General features: G+C 39.5%; 1 protein-coding gene across 9 annotated transcripts in view; it reads left to right on the top strand.

Moving 5' to 3' along the window:
- dab2ipb (DAB2 interacting protein b) overlaps positions 1–23,074 on the top strand; it is a 516,250-nt gene that overhangs the window by 377,626 nt on the left and 115,550 nt on the right. For all 9 annotated transcript variants that reach the window (XM_034193050.1, XM_034193052.1, XM_034193047.1 and 6 more), the window contains one exon: positions 15,802–15,955. In XM_034193050.1, coding sequence (XP_034048941.1) covers positions 15,802–15,955 — 154 coding nt within the window. The remainder of the gene's footprint in view (positions 1–15,801; positions 15,956–23,074) is intronic.

Below are 23,074 nucleotides of genomic sequence, written 5' to 3'. Positions count from 1 at the left end.
ATAGTTAGGGCTGGATCAGGTGACCCTGAACCATCCCTTAGTTATGCTGCTATAGACTTAGACTGCTGGGGGGTTCCCATGATGCACTGAGTGTTTCTTTCTCTTTTTGCTCTGTATGCACCACTCTGCATTTAATCATTAGTGATTGATCTCTGCTCCCCTCCACAGCATGTCTTTTTCCTGGTTCTCTCCCTCAGCCCCAACCAGTCCCAGCAGAAGACTGCCCCTCCCTGAGCCTGGTTCTGCTGGAGGTTTCTTCCTGTTAAAAGGGAGTTTTTCCTTCCCACTGTTGCCTTGCTCACAGGGGGTCGTTTTGACCGTTGGGGTTTTTCCGTAGTTATTGTATGGCCTTGCCTTGCAATATAAGGCGCCTTGGGGCAACTGTTTGTTGTGATTTGGCGCTATATAAGTAAAATTGATTTGATTTAGATCCAGATAAATGGTCAAAACCATTAAAGTTACATGAACCAGAATGATTTGCACAGTTTGTTTTTTGCATATGATGTATGCTGCTTTTGTTTGTGTTATCCGTGTTTGCAAGCATTTTAAACTACCTGTTGTTGAAACGATGCACATATTTTTCAGTGTTTTTTGCATTTGCTAGAATTGTCTGGATTTGGAAGAGTTGTGGTGTCTCTCAGCCACGGCAGCTAACTACATCCATTTGTACATTGATGTGGTTGACGTGAATATTCACGAATAAAATACTTTGTGATCATGCCTTTATATACAGGATATGTGTATCTTTTGACATAAAATATGCATGCATAAAATATGCATAATTTATTCCACTAGTCATTATGAAGAAAGCTTGATCATGCACTCATACACTGATATTCAAAATGTGTATACACATACTATGCTGACACATACTACGATAACAAACAATACGTGGTCATGCTAGTCAGGGGTTTTCCATGAAAAACATAAGTTTATTTTGCTGTTGTTACTAAATTTGTAATAAGTAATAATAATAATAATAATAATAATAATAGTTGTTGTTTGTTTTGTTTCCTGTTTTTTATTTTTTATTTTCTCAAAATTATAGGGTACCCAAAATTTGCAGGGATATTGCCAATTTAAGGGCATGTTGCCGTCTTATGTCAAAATGCTGTCAAAACAACAATGATCTAATATTATGTAGGTAAGCACATGTACGTAAGTATTGACACCCTTTGCTCAATACTTTGTTGATGCACCTTTGGCACCATTAGCCTCAAGTCTTCTTGAATATGATGCCACAAGCTTGGTGCACCTATCTTTGGGCAGTTTTGTCCATTCCTCTTTGCAGCACCTCATGAGCTCCATCAGGTTGGATGGGGATTGTCGGTGCACAGACATTTTCAGATCTCTCCAGAGATGTTCAATCAGATTCAGGTCTGGGCTCTGGCTGGGCCAATCAAAGACATTCAGAGTTGTTCCGAAGCCACTCCTTTGATATCTTGGCTGTTGTCCTGCTGAAAGATGAACCATTGCCCCAGTATGAGGTCAAGAGCACTCTGGAGCAGGTTTTCATCCAGGATGTGTCTGTACATTGTTACATTCATCTTTCCCTCAATCCTGACTAGTCTCCCAGTTCCTGCTGCTGAAAAACATCCCCACAGCATGATGCTGCCACCACCATGCTTCACTGTAGGGATGTTGCCTGGTTTCTTCAAAACACAACGCCTGGCATTCACGCCAAAGAGTTCAATCTTTGTCTCATCAGACCAGAGAATTTGATTTCTCATGGTCTGAGAGTCATTCAGGTGACTTTTGGCAAATCCAGGTGGGCTGCCATGTGCCTTTAACTAAGAAGTGGCTTCTGTCTGGCCACTCTACCATACAAGCCTGATTGGTGGATTGCTGCAGAGATGGTTGTGTTTCTAGAAGGTTCTCCTCTCTCCACAGAGGAATTCTAGACCTCTGACAGAGTGACCATTGGGTTCTTTGTCGCCTCCTTGACTAAGATCCTTCTACCCCAGTCGCTGAGCTTAGACAGGTGGCCAGCTAGGAAGAGTCCTGGTAGAGCCCAACTTCTTCCATTTACAGATGATGGAGGCCACTGTGCACAATGGGTCCTTCAAAGCAGCAGAAATGTTTCTGTGCCCTTCCCCAGATTTGTGCCTTGAGACAATCCTGTCTCGGAGGTCTACAGACAATTCCTTTGACGTCATGCTTGGTTTGTGCTCTGTCAACTGTGAGACCTTGTTTGTAGACAGGGGTGTGTCTTTCCAAATCACATTCAATTAACTAAGTTTACCCCAGGTGGACTCCAATTAAGCTGTAGAAACATCTCAAGGATGATCAGTGACAACAGGATGCACCTGTGAACAATTTTGAGTGTCATGGCAAAGGCTGTGAACACTTATGAACGTGTGATTTCTTCGTTGCTGGGATTTTTTGTTTGTTTGTTTTTTCTTAATTTGCAAAAAACTAAAAAAAAAAAACACTTTCACATTGTCATTACGGGGTGTTGTGTGTTGAATTTTTAGGACAAAAATTTATTTCATCCATTTTGCAATAAGGCTGTAACATAACAAAATGTGGAAAAAGTGCTGTGCTGTGAATACTTTCCAGATGCACTGTAATATATATAAACACACTTTATAGACTTTGCTGCAATGTTTTTAATTGCACAGTGCTGTTCCAAGCTTCAAAACTGCTATTTGAAGCAACCGTGTATGCCTAATTTTAACCGAGCAGCAGCACAAACAGTCTTCCCTTGCAGTGTTGCTATCTGCCAGCGACTTTTAAGCTTAAGTGCTCAGACACCTGCATGGACCCGAGTTTGCAGACTATATCAGATCCCAGACAGACTATCAGATGAACTCATTTTACAGGATGCAGACACAAAGCACAGTGGATGCACCCCAGACACACTCAGAATCCATTACTCTTCAGTGCTCTCTCCTGACCCTCAGTCCTAAATGAGTTTCTATTGACCAGAGCTTAGCAGGGCTGAATAGTGCACAGTGGAATCTAGTCCACAGACTTGCTGACAGGATACGGTGTGATGCAATGGAATAGATTCTTAAATAGTGTACTATTACTAGTATGGTATGCAAGGGTAACCAGGTATGTTGTTTTTTTTTAAATGGTGTGCTTGGAAAATATGTACTTCATTTAGACATATTTCAGCTCTCCTCTATGACTGAACCTGTTTCAGTAATGCTAAGGATTACTTTAAAAATGTGTTCCAGTGGAAAAAAGTATATATAGTGGCCTCTATGTACATGTATGTATGCATGCATGCATATGTGTATGTCTCATGTGTGTATGTCCTTTCAATCACAGAGAAACTGGGGAGTGGTGACATATATATCGTATGCTTATGATGAATGTATGCATCGTATGTATCGTATGCAAGGATAAACTCTGCAAAAAGGGAAAGTTGGCAGGACTAATATTTTTGGTTAAGTTAGGGATATTAGGTAAAAAAAAAAGTGAACAATGGACATTGATATCACCATTAATCAGTCCCTGGTAACCAGACAAGCTCTGAACAAAGGAAATATCTCAACCTTGCCAGTTGTAAAACATGACAGCAACTAAATGTGCCATATAACAAATACAATTACTCACAAAACTTTCTCACTTTAATTTCCTGCACGTACATTTAAAATCATTATAGAAACTTTCCATTATTTATTACCACCCTTGAAAATTGTCAGCTACCTATTTTATAAACACTATCAAATCTAGAGCCCATGGATCCCGACAAATGCGGTAGTGCATATATATATATATATATATATATATATATATATATATATATATATATATATATATATATATATGTTCTATTTTGGTTTCATCTGACCACATGATATTCTCCCAATCCTCTTCTAGATCATCCACATGCTCTCTGGCAAACTTCATATGGGCCTGGACATGTACTTGCTTAGCAGGGGGACACACTTGGCACTGCAGAATTTGAGTCCCTCTCTGCATAGTGTGTAGCCTTTGTTACTTTGGTCCCAGCTCTCTGTAGGTCATTCATCAGGTCCCTCCATGTAGTTTTGGGATTTTTCACCATTCTCATGATCATTTTGACCCCACAGGATGACATCTTGCGTGGAGCCCCAGATCGAGGGAGATTATCAATGGTCTTGTATGTCTTCCATTTTCATACAATTGCTCCCACAGTTGATTTATTCACACCAACCTGCTTGCCTATTGTCGAGTCACTCTTCCCAGCCTGGTGCACATCTACAATTTTCTTCCTGGTGTCCTTCGACAGCTGTTTGGTCTTGGCCATGGTTGGGTTTGGAGTCTGACTGTTTGAGGCTGTCGACAGGTGTCTATTATACAGATGAGTTCCAACAGATGCCATTAATACAGGTAACAGGTGGAGGACAGAAGAGCTTCTTAAAGAAGTTACAGGTCTGTGAGAGCCAGAAATCTTGCTTGTTTGTGGGTGACAAAATACTTATTTTCCACCATAATTTACAAATAAATTCTTTAAAAATGTGATTTCCTGGATTGTTTTTCTCATTTAGTCTCTTATAGTTGAAGTGTACCTATGATGAAAATTACAGACCTCTCTCATCTTTCTAAGTAGGAGAACTTGCACAATCAGAGGCTAACTAAATACTTTTTACTCCACTGTATATATGCCTGTGGATTATTTCAATGTCACGTGCACATAAATGCAAAAACAGCATCACCAAAACTACTTTAGCAAATGTGCCTTCAACACAAATAATGTTGCATAACCTAAATTCGACTAACGTGCTACATCTTTCAACATGAAAATAAAAATGATGATGAAACTTCCAGGTGCCTCCATGTGATGATGAAACTTCCATGTTTTATGTGCAACATAGTTGTTATGTAAAAGGTAACCCTGTCCTCATTCTGTTGTAACTCCTGATCCGTAGTTATTTTTATCTAAATTTCATAAAGCACTACTTAGACTGCCTTTTACTTGCCATGACTATTTTCAGACAATGTGGAAATAAGGTAATATTTAATTGGACTCTCAATACAGTGAATTCTAAAGGTGTCCCATGCATGTTATTAGCATATTCCCACTGTTTGTTCAGTAATTTTTATATGTAGATATAACTGAATGAATACTACATCATAATTAATCTTTTGTGATGTTTGCATTTTTAATTAGACACGTTATCTACAGCTCATTGTAGTTATTTCAAATTATTTTTTCAATCAGTGGCTTAATAACAGTTTAATGCTTTTTTTTTCAGTTGCCCAGTAGCAAAACAGATTAATAATCTTTTCAATTTACACATTGTACTTACAACTGATTAAAAGAATAACTCATTTAGCTGAAAACAGGGAACACTTTATTCTGGATCCTTATTATTTATTCTCATTGCTATGCCCTAAAATCCAAATATTCAAACATAAGGTAGCATTGCAATAGAATGAGCAATGATGTTTGCAACACCTCCTCTACTTCTGATGGGTTTCCTTCAAAGGAAGGTTTCTGTAGTCTGACCTTTTCAATTATGTATTTTACTATGTGGCTTTATATAGCTCTGTGTCTCTTTCGGACCCACTTTCTAAACTGGCAGAGACCGGGAGCTGATGAACAGCAATAGAAATATTTGGCGAGCTCGAATGAAGCCCTGAAAATGAAGAGGGATAGATTGATCTATGGCCAAGAAAGTACATAAACAGAGTGAAACAGGGATGGAAAGATGTGCACCAGACAGAGCAGAGGAATTCTAACATAAACTATATCTTCCACCTCAGGTAAACAGCAAATGGGCTAAAGAGAGGTAGGAGGGAGCAACAGTACCGGAGGATTGTAAAGGACAAAGAAGGACATTGGCTGAGAGTATGTGATGTTGGGGGAAGGGAGCCAAACAGAGAGCCGGTGGGGAAATGAGGACCGAGCCGTGCTTGCAGTGCCACTTGTTATTTGATGAGGTTGACATTAACCGCGTGTCAATGGGAGGATATAGAAGCATATGTGATTTAACATGCTAAACATTAATTCAATGTCATAAATGCAAATTTTTCACCAACAGGTCGTAAATGACAATTTAATATTGTGCCATAAACATACCTATTTATGAACTCACAAATAAGCATTCTGCCGCTAAGGTTAAGGTGATACTGCATGAGACACAGACAACTGAGGAATGTATTCCTTTTGGAAAATGCATTCCTCTGTCTGCTATAATCCGTTTTTGCATGAATTTATCCAGAGGATCTTCTCTTGGCAAGCAAGGGACCACCAGCTGTGTGCAGTACTCATGTGAAAACTGTCCTGTACAGTAAGGGCCATAAGTATTTGGACAATGGCACAATTTTTGTATTTCTGCCTCTGGATATCAGCACAATGGCATTGAAATGAAGCAAACAAGATGTGCTTGTCCTGTAGATGTTTATATTTCATTCAAGGGATTTAATAAAAATATCACATTCACCATTCAGGAATTACAGTCCTTGTCATTTGATTGGTGCTTTGTACGTCACATGACATTGATTATTCCTCCCATTTTTGTTGCATTGCATTTAGAGTGCAATTTGGTTCCATTTGGAGTGCAAACTTGGTTCCATATGTTTGGTACCACTGTACTCTGCGCACGCACACACACACACACACACACACACACACACACACACACACACACACACACAAACACACAAACAAAATTCAAGTAATATTTTCAATACAAAGCACCACCTTTACAGCCAGTTTTCTTTAATCAAGTCAGGGGATGGATACATGAACATTCCAGTCACTGAATATGTCTTGAGCTTTATTTGGTATTAGTCATTAAGAAATGCAAACAGTATGTACGTAACTGTATGGTAAATCTGACTGGACCATGCACTTCTCAAAAGCTGAGTGAACGTGCAGTGAGTAGATTGGTGAGGAAAGCCACCAAGACAGCCAGACTACTCTGAAGGAGTTAACAGGTGTGTGTACTGAAGGAAGACACAGAGGCACCAAGCAACTCTGAAGGAGTTAGGTCTTCTGTTGGCGTGACTGGTTAACTATGCTCGATGTAACTTTATTATGTTGTAGCACCTACTCATCACCTTGTGGTGGAGTGGAACAGAGAAGGATTTTCACATTAGGAAAATAGGTCAATTCTCAGCGTGAGTTCCACTCTCCCTGAAGCTGTACAACAAAAGTTTCTCTGTACAGTTTCTACAATTACCAACTGCAGAAGCCTATAATGTTTTCAAAGTTGTCACACAATAAAACAGATCAAAATCAAGGTTTGAGTCTCGCATGTGGCCTTCTGACAAACTATCGCTGCAATTTCATATTTCAAGTCCTTCTGTTGCCATTCCACCACTCTACGAGGGCTGTCAATAAAGTATAGGTCCTTTTTTATTTTTTCAAAAACTATATGGATTTCATTCAGATGTTTTTACGTCAGACATGCTGAACCCTCCGTGCGCATGCGTGAGTTTTTCCACGCCTGTCGGTGACGTCATTCGCCCTGTGAGCACTCCTTGTGGGGAGGAGTCGTCCACGCCCTCGTCAGAATTCATTTGTCTGAGAAGTTGCTGAGAGACTGGCGCTTTGTTTGATCAAATTTTTTCTAAACCTGTGAGGACACATCGAAGTGGACCACGGTTCGAAAAATTAAGCTGGTTTTCGGTGAAAATTTTAACGGCTGATGAGAGATTTTGAGGTGATACTGTCGCTTTAAGGATCTTCACATGGTGCGAGACTTCGCGCAGCGCTCTCAGGCGCCGTCGTCAGCCTGTTTCAAGCTGAAAACCTCCACATTTCAGGCTCTATTGATCCAGGACGTCGTGATAGACCAGAGAAGTTTCAGACGAAGTCGGGTTTCAGCATTTTATTCGGATATTCCACTGTTTAAAGGAGATTTTTTTAATGAAAGACGTGCGGACGGGTCCACGTGTCAGGACGCAAGCCGGCGTGGTGCGGCGGCACAGGAAAAACACCTCCGTGTTGATAACCATTTGTAAAATCCAGGCGGGCTTTTGATGGCTTTCAGTGGGGAGTGAGTATATGAGAAATTGTTAACAGCTGGACATGTTCCAACTTGGTCCTAAGGCTTCCAACAGGAGGTGTTTTCTCCTGTGGCGGAGCGGCACAGCAGCTGCGAGCCGTCGCTGCAATCCGCCCGCACGTCTTCATTAAAAAAATCTCCTTATACAGTGGAATATCCGGATAAAATGCTGAAAACCGTACTTCTTCTGAAACTTCTCTGTTCTTCTCACGACGTCCTGGATCAATAGAGCCTGAAATGTGGAAGTTTCTCACCTTGAAACAGGCTGATGACGGTGCCTGAGAGCGCTGCGCGACATCTCGCACCATGGGGAAGTCCTTAAAGCGACAGTATCACCCTCAAAATCCTCATCAGCCGTTAAAGGTTTCACTGAAAACCAGCTTAATTTTTCGACCGTGTCCACTTCGATGTGTCTCACAGGTTTAGAAAAATTTTGATCAAACAAGCGCCCAGTCTCTCAGCACCTTCTCAGACAAAGGAACTTCCGACGAGGGGCTTGGATCGACTCCTCCCACAAGGAGTGCCACAGGCGAATGACGTCACCGACAGCGGTGGAAAAACTCACGCATGCGCCTACGAGGGTTCAACCATGTCTGACGTAAAAACATATGAATGAAATCCATATAGTTTTTGAAAAAATAAAAAGGATCTATACTTTAATGACAGACCTCTTATATCCGGTGACGCAAGAGACAAAAGTTTCACTGCACATTTTCTCCAAAGCACTAACACAGAAGCCTGGAATTGTTCAGAATCGTTCTTACTGTCTTGGTGGCTTCCCTCACCAATCTCCTTATTTCCCCCATCATTCAGTTTTAAACAATTGCCCTTGACCACACAGATTTTACCATACATTATCATGATTGATGCAAATGAACTCCAAGAATATTTAGTCACTTGTAAATGTTCATGTAGCCATCCCCTGAGCTGAACTCAAAGATCTAAAACATTTTTCGATATACACAAAAGACCTATTTCGCTCAAATATTGTTCACAAATCTGTGAATCACTTCTTCTTACCAAGATAATCCATCGCACCTCACAAGTGTGGCATATAAAGATGCTGATTAGACAACATGATTATTGCACAGCCGTGCCTTAGGCTGGCCACAATAAAAGGTATAGGTCTTTTGTGTATATAGAAAATGTTTAGATCTTTGAGTTCAGCTCATGAAAGATGGAAGCAAAAACAAAAGTGATGCATTTATATTTTTGTTCAGTGTATCTGATTTGATCCAACAGATGTGTGACAGTCTGGCTGGTTTTTACATTTTCTTTGGCCCATTGAACTCTTTGTTAATCTTTTCGTTTCAGTCAATGAGCTGCAGACACAATATTGTGCAGGTCTGTGGGCTGAACACACACCGCTCACATTAAATCCCTCACCCTTTCTGTCTCTATTGCAGCAGCCAGCCCCCGTTTCCATCCTCTTCATCCTAACTCGCTGTCTGCTCTGCCTGGTAACCTGGTCAGCCAATCACAAAGCAGTGCTCTGCGCAAAGCACTTCCTCTGCAGCTGTGCTCTTGTATAGAACCCTAAAACTGGATTTGCACACGCAAAGCCATCCCAGAGGTGTTTGTGCATATTTTTAATGTTAATTTCAGAGGGTGTGTTTGAGGGAGAGAGGCGGTTAGCGTGAGAAGACGAGAAATTCAGGCGTTCAGGCAGTTGTCCATTGTACACTGAGCTGCGGCTTTTGACAAAACTGGCTGACGGTACAAAGAGCTCCATGTGGTTGTTAATCAGCCATTACTGCTGCTCTTCTGGAATGCTCTTTTAATCCACAAAAGTAAATACGTGTGGAATTGTTTCTTCACTGAGGATATTAAAAGATGTTCTCACTCATTACGAGAGTAGTTACACCTATTTGCGGGGATGTGAATGTTGATTGTGGCCGTCCATTTCTCACCTAGTATTGTACTTTTCATCTTCTATTCTGACACTCACAGGACTACGGGCATGGTTGATCTTTCACAGTAACTGGGCTAGTGTTATATTTTAATATATAGCCAATGTGCCTAAATGATGTAGTTTCTTTTTAGCCACATTAGTTTCCTTGAGCCACACAACATATGCATAAATGATACTGTTAGATAATTTCTGTGCTAATTCCTTATTTTATGTTAGTCATCAAGTATTTGCCTTTGTTATCTGATTGGAAGTCAGGGCGGGCAACTGCCCGGCACCCATAGCAGCTGGACCCGCAATGCAGACTCCCAGACTTGGCTTAGGTGTAAGAGGAAACATGGTCTTTATTCCAGGCCTAGGTTCGGTACATAGGTAATGAAGCAGCGGAGCAGAGGTACAATCAGGATTAGGCAGAGATGCATTCATGGATGAGCAGGGGTCAGAGGCACAAGCAAACACAGAGTTCCGAGATGAGGCAAGAGGCATGTTAGTGTAGAACAGAGCAATAAACGGTACACAGCTTGGCAAAAAACAGGACTGTGAACAAAGGCTGGAATGTGTACTAAAGACAACAAACTGGCAGGGGAGTGGTGGCTGGGAGGTGTTTAAATAAGACAGGAGTTAACAAGGTGCACATGAGGAACAATCTAGGAAGGGGTGAGGCCAGTGAACGAAGATTAAACACAGTGCAAGATAGAGAGGAAGGGAGTGATGTAAGGAACAAAGATACTAGGGCAGGTGCAGTGATGTGGAGTGAGAACATAATCAGATAGGTGTGAGGGAAACACCTATGAACAGAGCTAAAACAGAGACTGAGGACAGAATAAAATATTACCAGCAGCAGATCAGCACAGAGCATGAACATGAGAATAAATCAGAGAGTAATAATAAGAAACTAAACATGACAAAACTAGACTGGAAATGACTCATGACTGAAGTATAAAATAGAAGATAACCAGATGACCAAACAAACAAAGACTAACTAATTAACAGAAAGCTAAGCTCCATAAAAAGTACAACAGAAAATAACAGAAATGAGAACAGCAAAAATAAGCTAAAAATAAACAATGAAAAACACAACCTAGCAGTACAAACTAGAATGGAACTGAACTTATGGCCAAAGAATAGAACTAACAAAGTGGCAAAGGAAAATGGAACATAGAATAAACACATGATGGAAATAAACAACTAATAAAACAAAGCTGGGGCAGATGGTGAGCAAAAGAAAGGGGAAAAAGTGGAATCAAGGCCCAGATAAAGGCCAAAATGTGACAGAAATCTGGTTTAACGTTTAAACATGAGTTATGTTTCACTTCCATCACGCATGGGCAAGTTTCAGATACAGGGACGGCTCCCCCTGTCTGTGAGAGCCAGTAACATATAGACTAAACCAAACCTACAGGAACGCCCACATTGTATAAAAGTATTGTGTCTGCCATGTTCGTAGTCTTTTCACAAGATGGACTCTGTCTGTGAATACCCAGGCCTGATTTTCAACATGACTTTCAATATTCAAAATGAGGAATATATCGATTTGGTTCTTTGTAAGGGGCAGTAAATTACATAAAGACCCGGGAGAAATTACAATACCAATGGCATTTGCTGTCTTAAGCTCTGGTCAGACTGAATAATGAATGATGAATAATGAGCATGATTTTTTTTTTTTTTTTTTTTGTACTAGTTGAGTTATTCAAGAAACATGGGAGAATAGTGGCTCTTAAAGGCAGACGATTCAGCTGACGAGGCTCATCTCTGAGCGTGGCGGTAATTTTGTGAACTTCAAAATTTATCAAAAATAGCGTGGGGCAATTTGTGTATGAGTTACTACGAGGACAAATGAGGATGTTAGTCATGTTATTAGTGAATACGAGGCTGTTACAGACCCATTATCCGAGTTACCTAGTGGCTACGTGGTCTAGTTTGCCTCGTTGTTGCAGAGTTACTTTAGATCAGTGGTCACCAACCTTTTTAAGCCGAAGATCCCCTATCTCTGCCTGAGAAGAAGTCAAGATCTACCAACACAAATACACAAGAACAATAATACTTCCAAAAGGAAAATCTTTATTTTAACAGTATTTGAGAATATTATTTGAATACAATTCAGAAATTCAATGAATTGAGAACTGTTTTCTGTTTTTGGTATATTTTTGTGTAATATTTTATAAAGATTTAACAAGCTTTATATTTTGTACTACTATAAATGACACATTTGCTTCAAGAAATAATTCACTGTTTTAGAATGCTCGAAAGACCAAATGCTTCAGAATTTGTGAAAACAGAATGTTTTCTGAAGCAATGAGTTAATTTGGTCTTTTAAGCATTCTGAAACAGAATTTGTTTCTTGAAGTCTCGGTTTTTGAAGTCATTACCTCCACCAAGGAGGTTATGTTTTTGGTCACATTTGTTTGTTTGTCTGTCTGTCTGTTTGTCAGCAGGATAACTCAAAAAGTTTTGAACGGATGTTGATGAAATTTTGTGGAGTGGTTGGAAATGACAAGAGGAACAAGTGATTAAATTTTAGTGGTGATCCGGATCACGATCCGGATCCAGGAATTTTTTAAAGGATTCTTCACCATTGCTGAATAGGGGGAATTTTGACATTCTAGTTTCTAACTCCACAAAAACAAGGCAGAAAGGCTTGAAAAAAATTAGGGTGTAACATAGTCAAATGTTCTATCAAACAAAGTTTGGTGATGATCGGAATCAAGATCCGGTGATCCAGAATATGCAAAAATATAAGGAAAATGGAAAATGTGTCAGTGTGAGGTGACACAATGAAGCTAGAGATGCACAACTAACACCAAATTGTAGCTGAATGTGTACTGATTCAGTACGTTTGTCATCAGATTTGATGTAGCTTCAAATGTTATGGAGCTAGATCCAGAAGGAAAAACCGCCATTACCAAAAATTGTTTTTATACAATAATTTTTGAACTAATAAAGACATAAAAGTGATTCCAAGTTCTAGGGGTATGTTTTCATGGTCAAGGAAGTCAAATATAAAGGAAAGAAAAGAGTATGTATCATAGTTTTGGTTGTAACACTGATCACTGTGCCAAGGAGGGAATCTCTTTAGGGTCAGTGACCCTATGGCCTTGCTTAGAGAAGTGTTTCATAAATGTTAAAAAAAATTCATATATTTGCAGTTTAGTTGAATAATACATTGAAATGTGTCTCTTATTTCTTTTTGTCTATAAGCACATGCAATATCAATATCAGTGCTCAGATGACAGTAGCTTCTGGGAAAGGTGCAAGTTGCAATAAACTGTGATGCCAAGCGCTAAGGATACATGCTATCCAGTCACAGCAGATGAAACTTTTTTTACTACTGAGCAAACATCAGTGTTAGACCTTTTTTTAGGTTCAATGATTCCACGGCGTGTAGATGTTATGGCGTCAGTGACCCATGGCTTGGCGGAGGTTTGCACTCTCTGAGTGCTTTGAGTTAAATATAGTTTCTGCAGTAGCGAGCATGGCTTCTTTAAACAAATCACCATCTGTAAACAGCTTTTTGTGTTTAGCCAAGATATTACTCATGTGAAACGAAGCTTCTGTGGCAGCCTTGTGTTGAGTTGAAGGATTGGTGAAAAACAAACTGCTGGCTTTCAATGCTGTTTTCTGTTCGCCAACCTTTTTTAGACCAATTGAGCTCTTTGGCGGGTAGCTGTCTTTAAACTTCGGGTGGTTGGTTTCGTGGTGCTGCTGCAGGTTCCCTCATTTAGAAAGCACCTGCAGTTGGTGGCATAACATGCACACTTGTCCTTAACCATGTTAAAAATAAATTCCTCCTCCCATTCTGGATGAAAATGGTAGGCCTTTGACTTTTTTTGCGAGGTATCTGCCATTGCCTTTTTTTTTTTTTTTTTTTTTTTTTTTTTTTTTTTTTTTTTTTAACTTATTCTTCTTCGCTCTTTTTTGGACTTGATGAACACATACGGTGCCACTCGGTCATTGTAACCCATACGGTGGTTGATCTTGGAACTACAGCAGGGACCGCATTCCCATTCAGTGAATGAAACTATGTTCATAGATCTATATATGCTGTGGCAGTTTCAACCAAATTGGTTGAGACTTAAGAGATCCACTAGGAAAGGCTTATAGATCTACCTGTCGATCGCGAACGATGGGTTGGTGACCACTGCTTTAGATAGATACCAATACACTCATACACTCATAGCTTCTGTTTCTATAATAAAATACCAGATTTATAGCTTAGCCTACTAACTATATTTAATTTTACTACTAGTCTACATACTAAATTACCTATACTACAATCTTCTCCTGTGATGTCTATCTTTCTTATGTCTTATTATTATTATATTATATATATACTTTTTTTTTCTTTGAGCCGCTTGGGTGGGTAGGGAGAGGTCCCATGGGATTAAAAAAGCTTTTCAACCTACCATCCCTGGTTCTCAAGACCAGGCACATAAGTGGCTCTACTCTACTGTTTCCTACTCTCCTATTTTACTCTTCCTTTTAGATATTTAGATATACCTTTGTATACTGGCATAGTTCCACCTTAGAATTGGAATATAATATATAAGATATACCTTACTGAATTTTCATGTGCCACGTTCAAGCCTCATGAAATGATGCCCGTATGGGTCACGTATTGCAGCTGTCAATCTTAATTTTCAAGTATCCTTGTAGGCGCCATGTATGGGTCACGTTGTGCCAGGTATGGGTATGGTGCCATGTTGGACCTCGTTAATGCAAACAACACTTAGCCATGATGTGGCCATCACATGGCCGCCTCTACATAAGCTCATTTGGCCTCACTCTGCCACCATTTTGTGACGAATAACTTACGCACAGCATGATAAGCATGGTCAGAGGGAAGAAAACAGGAACAGTAGGAAGGAAAACTGCAACCCGGAGAAGGGGTACAGCTTCATCTCCATCTCCGGCTGCATCCTATGCTCTATCATCTGAACCCCTATCTCCAAGATCTCCAACACCACCACCGGAGGAGGGCACTGAGATAGCGGTGGATATGGCGTTGCACCCCCCTCAGTAGTGTATTTACTCAACATAACCAACAGATTGAAGTTTTTTTTTGTTGTTGTATATTAGATTTGCTGTAATGTTCTTGTACAGTTTAGCAAAAAAGTTGTATCTGCATGGACTTTTTAAGTGAATGTCAGCAGAGAATATAGAAGGTATAAAAGTCTTTCCCTCTGTTTTAGTGTGTGCACCGTGCAGAAGGGCCTCCAGGTGAAGGTATAAACCAAAGCTTTGTCACCTCCAAATGAATCTGTGATCAAGGCTCAGACTTAAAAGCATCACTTCACAGCCTTCTGTGATATAGCTACACAAAAACGTCTTGCATAGACATACTGAAATCTTGCGAAGGAGCATTTGCATCAATGCAAAAAGGTTCAGGATTGGTTCGGGCTGGTCAAGTTACCAAGACACATGTACATGCTACATTTATTGGTAGTTTAAGATCTATGCAAAAGAGCTACTTGCTCTGACAAACAAGATATAATGGGGTCATGTTTTTAGGTAAATGATGGAATAAAGTGCATGACAGAGAAGAGGTTTGATGTATGCATACTGTCGGAGATGACTGACAGAGTTGATAAATGACTAAGTTTAAAAGGTAAGTGTTCTATCACAGTGTCGCTTAAACTATGTCACTTAACACGTCTCACTCATTGATGTTCCAAGCTGCAAATGAGAGGCCACAAAGCATCCATTAGCAAATGTGCTGATACAAGAGCAAAGATACAAAGACTCGTTGACTTTGAGGCAAGTCAAGCATGCAATCCGTTCTCCGCTTGCATCTCTCACACTTTCTTCATTCACACTCGCCATGAGCGTTCGCCAGTACGTGCGCTACATATGCTCCCTCTCCCTCTCTCTCACTTTCTCTTCAGTCTCTTTCCAGTCTCTGCAGGGTGACTCAAATCTCCCTTCTCCTTTCCTCTCTGCTCCCAGATCTCATCTAATGCCGAGGCTGAAGGAGTCTCGCTCCCATGAGTCACTGCTCAGCCCTAGCAGCGCTGTGGAAGCCCTGGACTTAAGTATGGAGGACGAAGTTATCATCAAGCCTGTTCACAGCAGCATCCTTGGACAGGACTACTGCTTCGAGGTGATGCATTCAGTACATGCTCACATATAGACGTTCCCACACAATTCTTTAGTCTGTTTCCACAGCTAATTCTGCTTCCTGTCAATGGCTATGAACAGCCACAATGCTGAAGAGGATTCAGTTAGTTGCTGATGGGGAAAGGTTCACCAAAGGTTTGAGTTCACTGTGGACAAACAGACATCAGTGGTTTGACTGATTATTGATATCACTGAACTTCAGCAAATTTTCTCATTATGTGCATTAGAGCTGCCACAATTAACCAGTTAATCAGTTATTGGTCAACTATTAAATTTTCACCAGCTATTGTGATAATCAATTAATTGTTTTGAGTTGTTTTTAACATCAAAATTATTTGATTTCAGCTTCTTAAATGTTAATCTTTGTGCTGGTTAATTTGCAAGCTGCTTCAATTTTCTCTGGCAGTAGACTGAATTTTTTTGGTCTGTGAGTAAAAGACCTTTGAAGGCATCTACTTTCACCTTTTTTGACATTTTATGGACCTAGCAACTGATCGACTAATCAAGAAAATAATCGATTGATTAATCAGTTGTGAAAATAATCATGCATGCCAGCCTTAATCGCATCCTCCACATTCTCATATCTTGAGAAGTAATTTGGGATTCATGTTATTCTCGTGAAGCATTCATCAGAATCCGCATATGAGTTAGCCACGAGGCTGTGATCACATGAAAAAAAGTGGCAAATCTTGTGACCAAAACAATCAGAATCAGAATCAATTTATTGCCAAGTAAGTTATCACATACAAGGAATTTGGTGTCACTGGTGCATAAACAACAATAAAAACAAAAAAGAAAAATACTTCTGTAAGAAGTAATTGGTGCATAAACAACAATAAAAATAAAAAGGCAAAAATATTTCTGTAAGAAGTAATTGGTGTATAAACAACAATAAAAATAAAAAGGAAAAATATTTCTGTAAGAAGTAATTGGTGCATAAACAACAATAAAAACTAAAAAGAAAAAATACTTCTGTAAGAAGTAATTGGTGCATGAACACACATAAAAATAAAAAGGCAAAAATATTTCTGTAAGAAGTAATTGGTGCAATAAACAACAATAAAAAACAAAAAAGAAAATATTCTGTAAGAAGTAATTGGTGCATAAACAACAATAAAAAACAAAAAGGAAAAAAAATATGTCTGTAAGAAGTGAAGGAGTCAACTAGAGAAAAGGGCAAATCTATGTTCACTGTCAAATCAAAATAACATAGTGGAATGGGGCTGTGCAAACGTATGCAGATGTACAGCAACTTTCAGTGGAGGGATGATCAATCTGTACTTTGTGGAAGTGGGGGGTGGGCAGGGTAAATGGGAGTCTCTGGCATTATTTCTAAGTCTAGCTGTGGACAGAAAGAAGCTGTTTTTGTGTCTTGAGGAATTAGTCCTGATGGACCTTATCATCTTTGCTCGCCTCAGGGCCCTGGAGGTGTACAGGTCCTGTAGGGATGGCAGAGTGCAGTCGATCACGTCTCTGCTGCATGGATGATACACTGCAGTCTCGCAGGAAGTCATCTTATTCTTGTTGTTTTTATTCTAACCATAACTCTTGGTTCTGAACACTGAATGCACAAGTCTTATGCATACAAATGGATATTCGTAGGATTATGCACAAAATATAATGGGTAGCTTTTTATTTGATATCATATGTATGAACCACTCCATGAACATACATTCATCAATTCATGTATTGGTTAGGCAACAAAGGATTTTTTGGTTTCTGTCCAATTGGGTGAACAATCTTTGCCTTTTCTTCATTACTTCAGCAAACACAGCTTCAATACATTTGTATTCAACTTATTAACAAAATGAACAACCCTGTAACATGCACAATCAGGCCTTTGGACAATTGTATCCTTCTCATCTTTTTTTATTTTGTTTTTATTCTTAAACCTCCTTGCTCTTAATTTTGCCAGCTAGTGTCTTTGCTTGTATGATTTTGTTTGTATTGTAACAATTTTCCAAACAATTCCTTAATGTGCCAAATTCATAAGCACACATCTTATGATGTGAATTTTATCAATTTGTGAGAAGTATGTATGGGGGTAGTCATCCCAGCCCACAGAAATATCCAATGAACCAGATGTTTGCTTGTATACGTCTCCTTATACAACCCCTGGCAATATTTATGGAATCACCGGCCTCGGAGGATGTTCATTCAGTTGTTTCATTTTGTAGAAAAAAAGCAGATCACAGACATGACACAAAACTAAAGTCATTTCAAATGGCAACTTTCTGGCTTTAAGAAACACTATAAGAAATCAGGAAAAATAATTGTGGCAGTCAGTAACGGTTACTTTTGTAGACCAAGCAGAGGGAAAAAAATATGGACTCACTCAATTCTGAGGAATAAATTATGGAATCACCCTGTACATTTTCATCCCCAAAACTAACACCTGCATCAAATCAGATCTGCTCGTTAGTCTGCATCTAAAAAGGAGTGATCACACCTGGGAGAGCTGTTGCACCAAGTGGACTGACATGAATCATGACTCCAACACGAGATGTCAATTGAAACAAAGGAGAGGATTATCAAACTCTTAAAAGAGGGTAAATCATCACGCAATGTTGCAAAAGATGTTGATTGTTCACATTCAGCTGTGTCTAAACTCTGGACCAAATACAAACAACATGGGAAGGTTGTTAAAGGCAAACATACTGGTAGACGAAGGAAGACAGAAAACTTAAATGCGATTTACATACAGAAAAGCTAAACGAAAGCCATCATTAACACCTAAACAGAAAAAAAACAAGGTTACAATGGGCTAAGGAAAAGCAATCGTGGACTGTGGATGACTGGATGAAAGTCATATTCAGTGATGAATCTCGAATCTGCATTGGGCAAGGTGATGATGCTGGAACTTTTGTTGGTGCCATTCCAATGAGATTTATAAAGATGACTGCCTGAAAAGAACATGTAAATTTCCACAGTCATTGATGATATGGGGCTGCATGTCAAGTAAAGGCACTGGGGAGATGGCTGTCATTACATCATCAATAAATGCACAAGTTTACGTTGATATTTTGGACACTTTTCTTATCCCATCAATTGAAAGGATGTTTGGGGATGATGAAATCATTTTTCAAGATGATAATGCATCTTGCCATAGAGCAAAAACTGTGAAAACATTCCTTGCAAAAAGACACATGGGGTCAATGTCATGGCCTGCAAATAGTCCGGATCGTAATACAATTGAAAATCTTTAGTGGAAGTTGAAGAAAATGGTCCATGACAAGGCTCCAACCTGCAAAGCTGATCTGGCAACAGCAATCAGAGAAAGTTGGAGCCAGATTGATGAAGAGTACTGTTTGTCACTCATTAAGTCCATGCCTCAGAGACTGCAAGCTGTTATAAAAGCCAGAGGTGGAGCAACAAAATACTAGTGATGTGTTGGAGCATTCTTTTGTTTTTCATGATTCCATAATTTTTTCCTCAGAATTGAGTGATTCCATATTTTTTTTTCCCTCTGCTTGGTCTGAAAAAGTAACCGTTACTGACTGCCACAATTTTTTTTCTTGATTTCTTAGTGTTTCTTAAAGCCAGAAAGTTGTCATTTGAAATGACTTTAGTTTTGTGTCATGTCTGTGATCTGCTTTTTTTCTACAAAATTAAACAACTGAATGAACATCCTCCGAGGCCGGTGATTCCATAATTTTTGCCAGGGGTTGTACAAGTATTTGACTGGATGCACACAGTATGACAGATAGCCAAAATCATTTTATGAATGACATGGGAATGTTATCTTCACCACACCAGTCACCAACCACCCTCATGCAGCTACACTCTGGCTGAATATTTTGACTGTGACTGCAGTGCCAATCCTGCCAGCAACATTACTGAGAGAGTTGTGCAGACTGGCTTCCAACCTGCAAATCCAGGTGCAGATTAACATTATATCCAAGGAGGAACTATTTGTGATTCATTGTCTTGCTTTGAAACACAGCCGAGAGGAAGGTGGATTTGATCCCCTGATCCTTCACATGAACAGTAATCTTCATGAAGATGACAGCCCATGCTTTTGTAGACCTGACAACAACAACAGATTAATGGCTGGATTACAGATAATTACATGAAATTCTTCTTTGTTTTGACTAATTCACATTTTATGTTCTGCTGAGACCTCAAAAATGTATTTGCTATAAATGGCCAATAGATGTCACCTAGGTCTGGTCAGGTCTGGGAGGGTGTGCCAGTGCCATGCATCACTACATCCACCACACAACAGAACCATCTAAGAACACAACTGGTCTATCGCCACCTCCTGAAAATAAACATTTCTTTGCCACAGCCAGGTAAAACATGGGGAATGTCCTTGGGCTTTTCCAGTTGCAGGGGTCCTCAAGAATGCTTGCTGGGTCATACCCAGAGAAATATGCCGCATAGCCAAAATGCCATTGCTGATGCGCCTTAATGATATGACCTGATGTTGCCAATGTGCTTGCTCAGGGTGTGGATAGGGTTAGACCTTGCACACACATACAAGAGCCTCTAGAAAGACCAAGTACCAGCAACCAGAAGCCACCCAAATGAATAAATTGCAGAGCAGCACTTGCGGATTGACAATATAATATCCATCATCTTAAATGTATTGAGAACAAATATTTTCATTCAAGTTCTTTTCTAGCACTCTAGGCCATCAAAATTTGAGATTTGCTGCCCTGAGTTGACCTGGAGCTAAAATAATAAACAAGAAAACCAACTTTGGTCACTATTAATGTCAAGAGAATGTACAATGACCTCAATTCTCATCATACCCCCTATAAACAAAAGATTGGGAGGGTATGAAGTATAGAGGAGTCACCATGTCCATCTATTTGTCTGTCTGTCCATGAGTGTTTTAAGCTCAACTCCTCAGAAATCATTTGGTAGCATTCAATGAAACGTCATACAAAGGTAGCGTAGTGCATGAAGATGTGCATAAAGGTAATAACTCCTGTCTGACATGTTCAAGGAGACATCATTCTAGGATTGTATTTAATTCATGCATCATGATATTAATAATGTAAGAACAACTCTTCCGAAATAATTTGGTAGATTTCACAGAATGGTAGCACATCATATGAGGATGTGCATGAAGGACCAGTCTGGTATGTTCAATTGGAGTTAAGTGGACTTTTGTTTTAAATGATGCATCAGACAATACTGACCTTGTTGGCGCAACTCTGACTAAACTGTTTGGAGTATTTCAGTGACACTTCACAAAATGGTATCACATCTTGTTAAGATGTGCATGCAGAATAATAATTCCAGCCTGACAGCTTCAAGGGGAGATAATTGAACTTTTGTGTTCCACTGATGCATCACAGCATAACTCCTAAACTATTTGGTAGATTTCAATGAAACTTCACATGGTGGTAGCGTACCATGTGAAGATGTGTACAAAAGAAAATAATTCCAGTCTGATACCTTCAAGTGGACATAATTGGATTTTTGTGTTAAATTAATGCATAACATGATTGATTTTTTAGGGCAACATCTCCTAAGACATTTGGTAGATTTCAATGAAACATCACTGAATAGCAGTACACCATGTGAAGATGCATATGAAGGAAAATAATTCCTTTCTGACACATGCAAGGGTAGATACACTCAAAAAAGAAAAAAAAAACAATTTAAAAAGACGTTTCAATTGGTCAGCCACAAACAGCTGAAACATTCGTAAACGTTAACGCTGTTTCTGTATGAAAACGTTGCTTTTTCGCCTCACACAAGGACGATTCATTACTAGCGATACAAGGATGTTTCATTTTTGTTGTTTTTGTTATTGATTCGTTCAGATATCTTCAACCTTCGTTCAATACGTCTGACTTGGGAGGTTCAACGAAGTTGGACGAAAGGCAAACAAAACGCTAACATTACGAAAACTAAGCAAATAACGGAAAACTGTCAAGAAAGAAAGCAAACTGAAATTACTACGAAGCCACGCTGTTGTAACATGTGCAGAATGTGGCTTGGCATTGTCTTGCTGAAATAAGCAGGGACGTCCCTGAAAAAGACGTTGCTTGGATGGCAGCATGTGTTGCTCCAAAACCTGGATGTACCTTTCAGCATTGATGGTGCCATCACAGATGTGTAAGTTGCCCATGCCACGGGCACTAACACACCCCCATACCATCACAGATGCTGGCTTTTGAACTTTGCACTGGTAACAGTCTGGATGGTCTTTTTGCTGTTTTGTCCGGAGGACACAACGTCCATGATTTCCTAAAACAATTTGAAACGTGGACTCATCAGACCACAGCACACTTTTCCACTTTGTCTGTCCATTTCAAATGAGCTCAGGCCCAGAGAGGGCAGTGGTGTTTCTGGATGCTGTTGATGTTTGCACTTGTAGATGTAGTGACGAACTGTTAACTGACAATGGTTTTCTGAAGTGTTCCTGAGCCCACGTGGTAAGATCCTTTACACAATGTTGTCAGTTTTTAATGCAGTGCCGCCTGAGGTATCGAAGGTCACAGGCATTCAATGTTGATTTTCGGCCTTGCCACTTACGTGTAGAAAGTTCTCCAGATTCTCTGAATCTTCTGTTTATATTATGGACTGTAGATGATGGAATCCCTAAATTCCTTGCAATTGAACATTGAGAAGCATTGTTCTTAAACTGCTGTACTATTTTTTTCATGCAGTTGTTCACAAAGTGGTGATCCTTACTCCATCTTTGCTTGTGAATGGCTGAGCCTTTTGAGGATGCTCCTTTTATACCCAATCATGACACTCACCTGTTTCCAATTAGGTGTTCTTTGAGCATTTATCAACTTTCCCAGTCTTTTGTTGCCCCGTCCCAACTTTTTTTAAAATGTGTTGCAGGCATCCATTTCAAAATGAGCAAATATTTGCACAAAAACAAAAAAGTCTATCAGTTTGAAGATGAAATATCTTGTCTTTGTGGTGTATTCAGTTGAATATAGGTTGAAGAGGATTTGCAAATCATTGTATTCTGTTTTTATTTACATTTTACACAATGTTCCAACTTCATAGGAATTGGGGTTGTAAATAAATAAGCATTGATGATATTATTATGTCCTTGGTGGACATAATAACAGTTGGACTTCCGTCAATATAAGAAAATACTTTGGAACTGGGTTTGTAGAATAAATAATTC

This window comes from Thalassophryne amazonica, chromosome 17 (assembly GCF_902500255.1).
Source record: "Thalassophryne amazonica chromosome 17, fThaAma1.1, whole genome shotgun sequence".
NCBI classification, from domain to species: Eukaryota; Metazoa; Chordata; class Actinopteri; order Batrachoidiformes; family Batrachoididae; genus Thalassophryne; species Thalassophryne amazonica.
The sequence above is the reverse complement of the archived record's forward strand: the minus strand, read 5'-3'. Positions and strand labels throughout refer to the sequence as shown.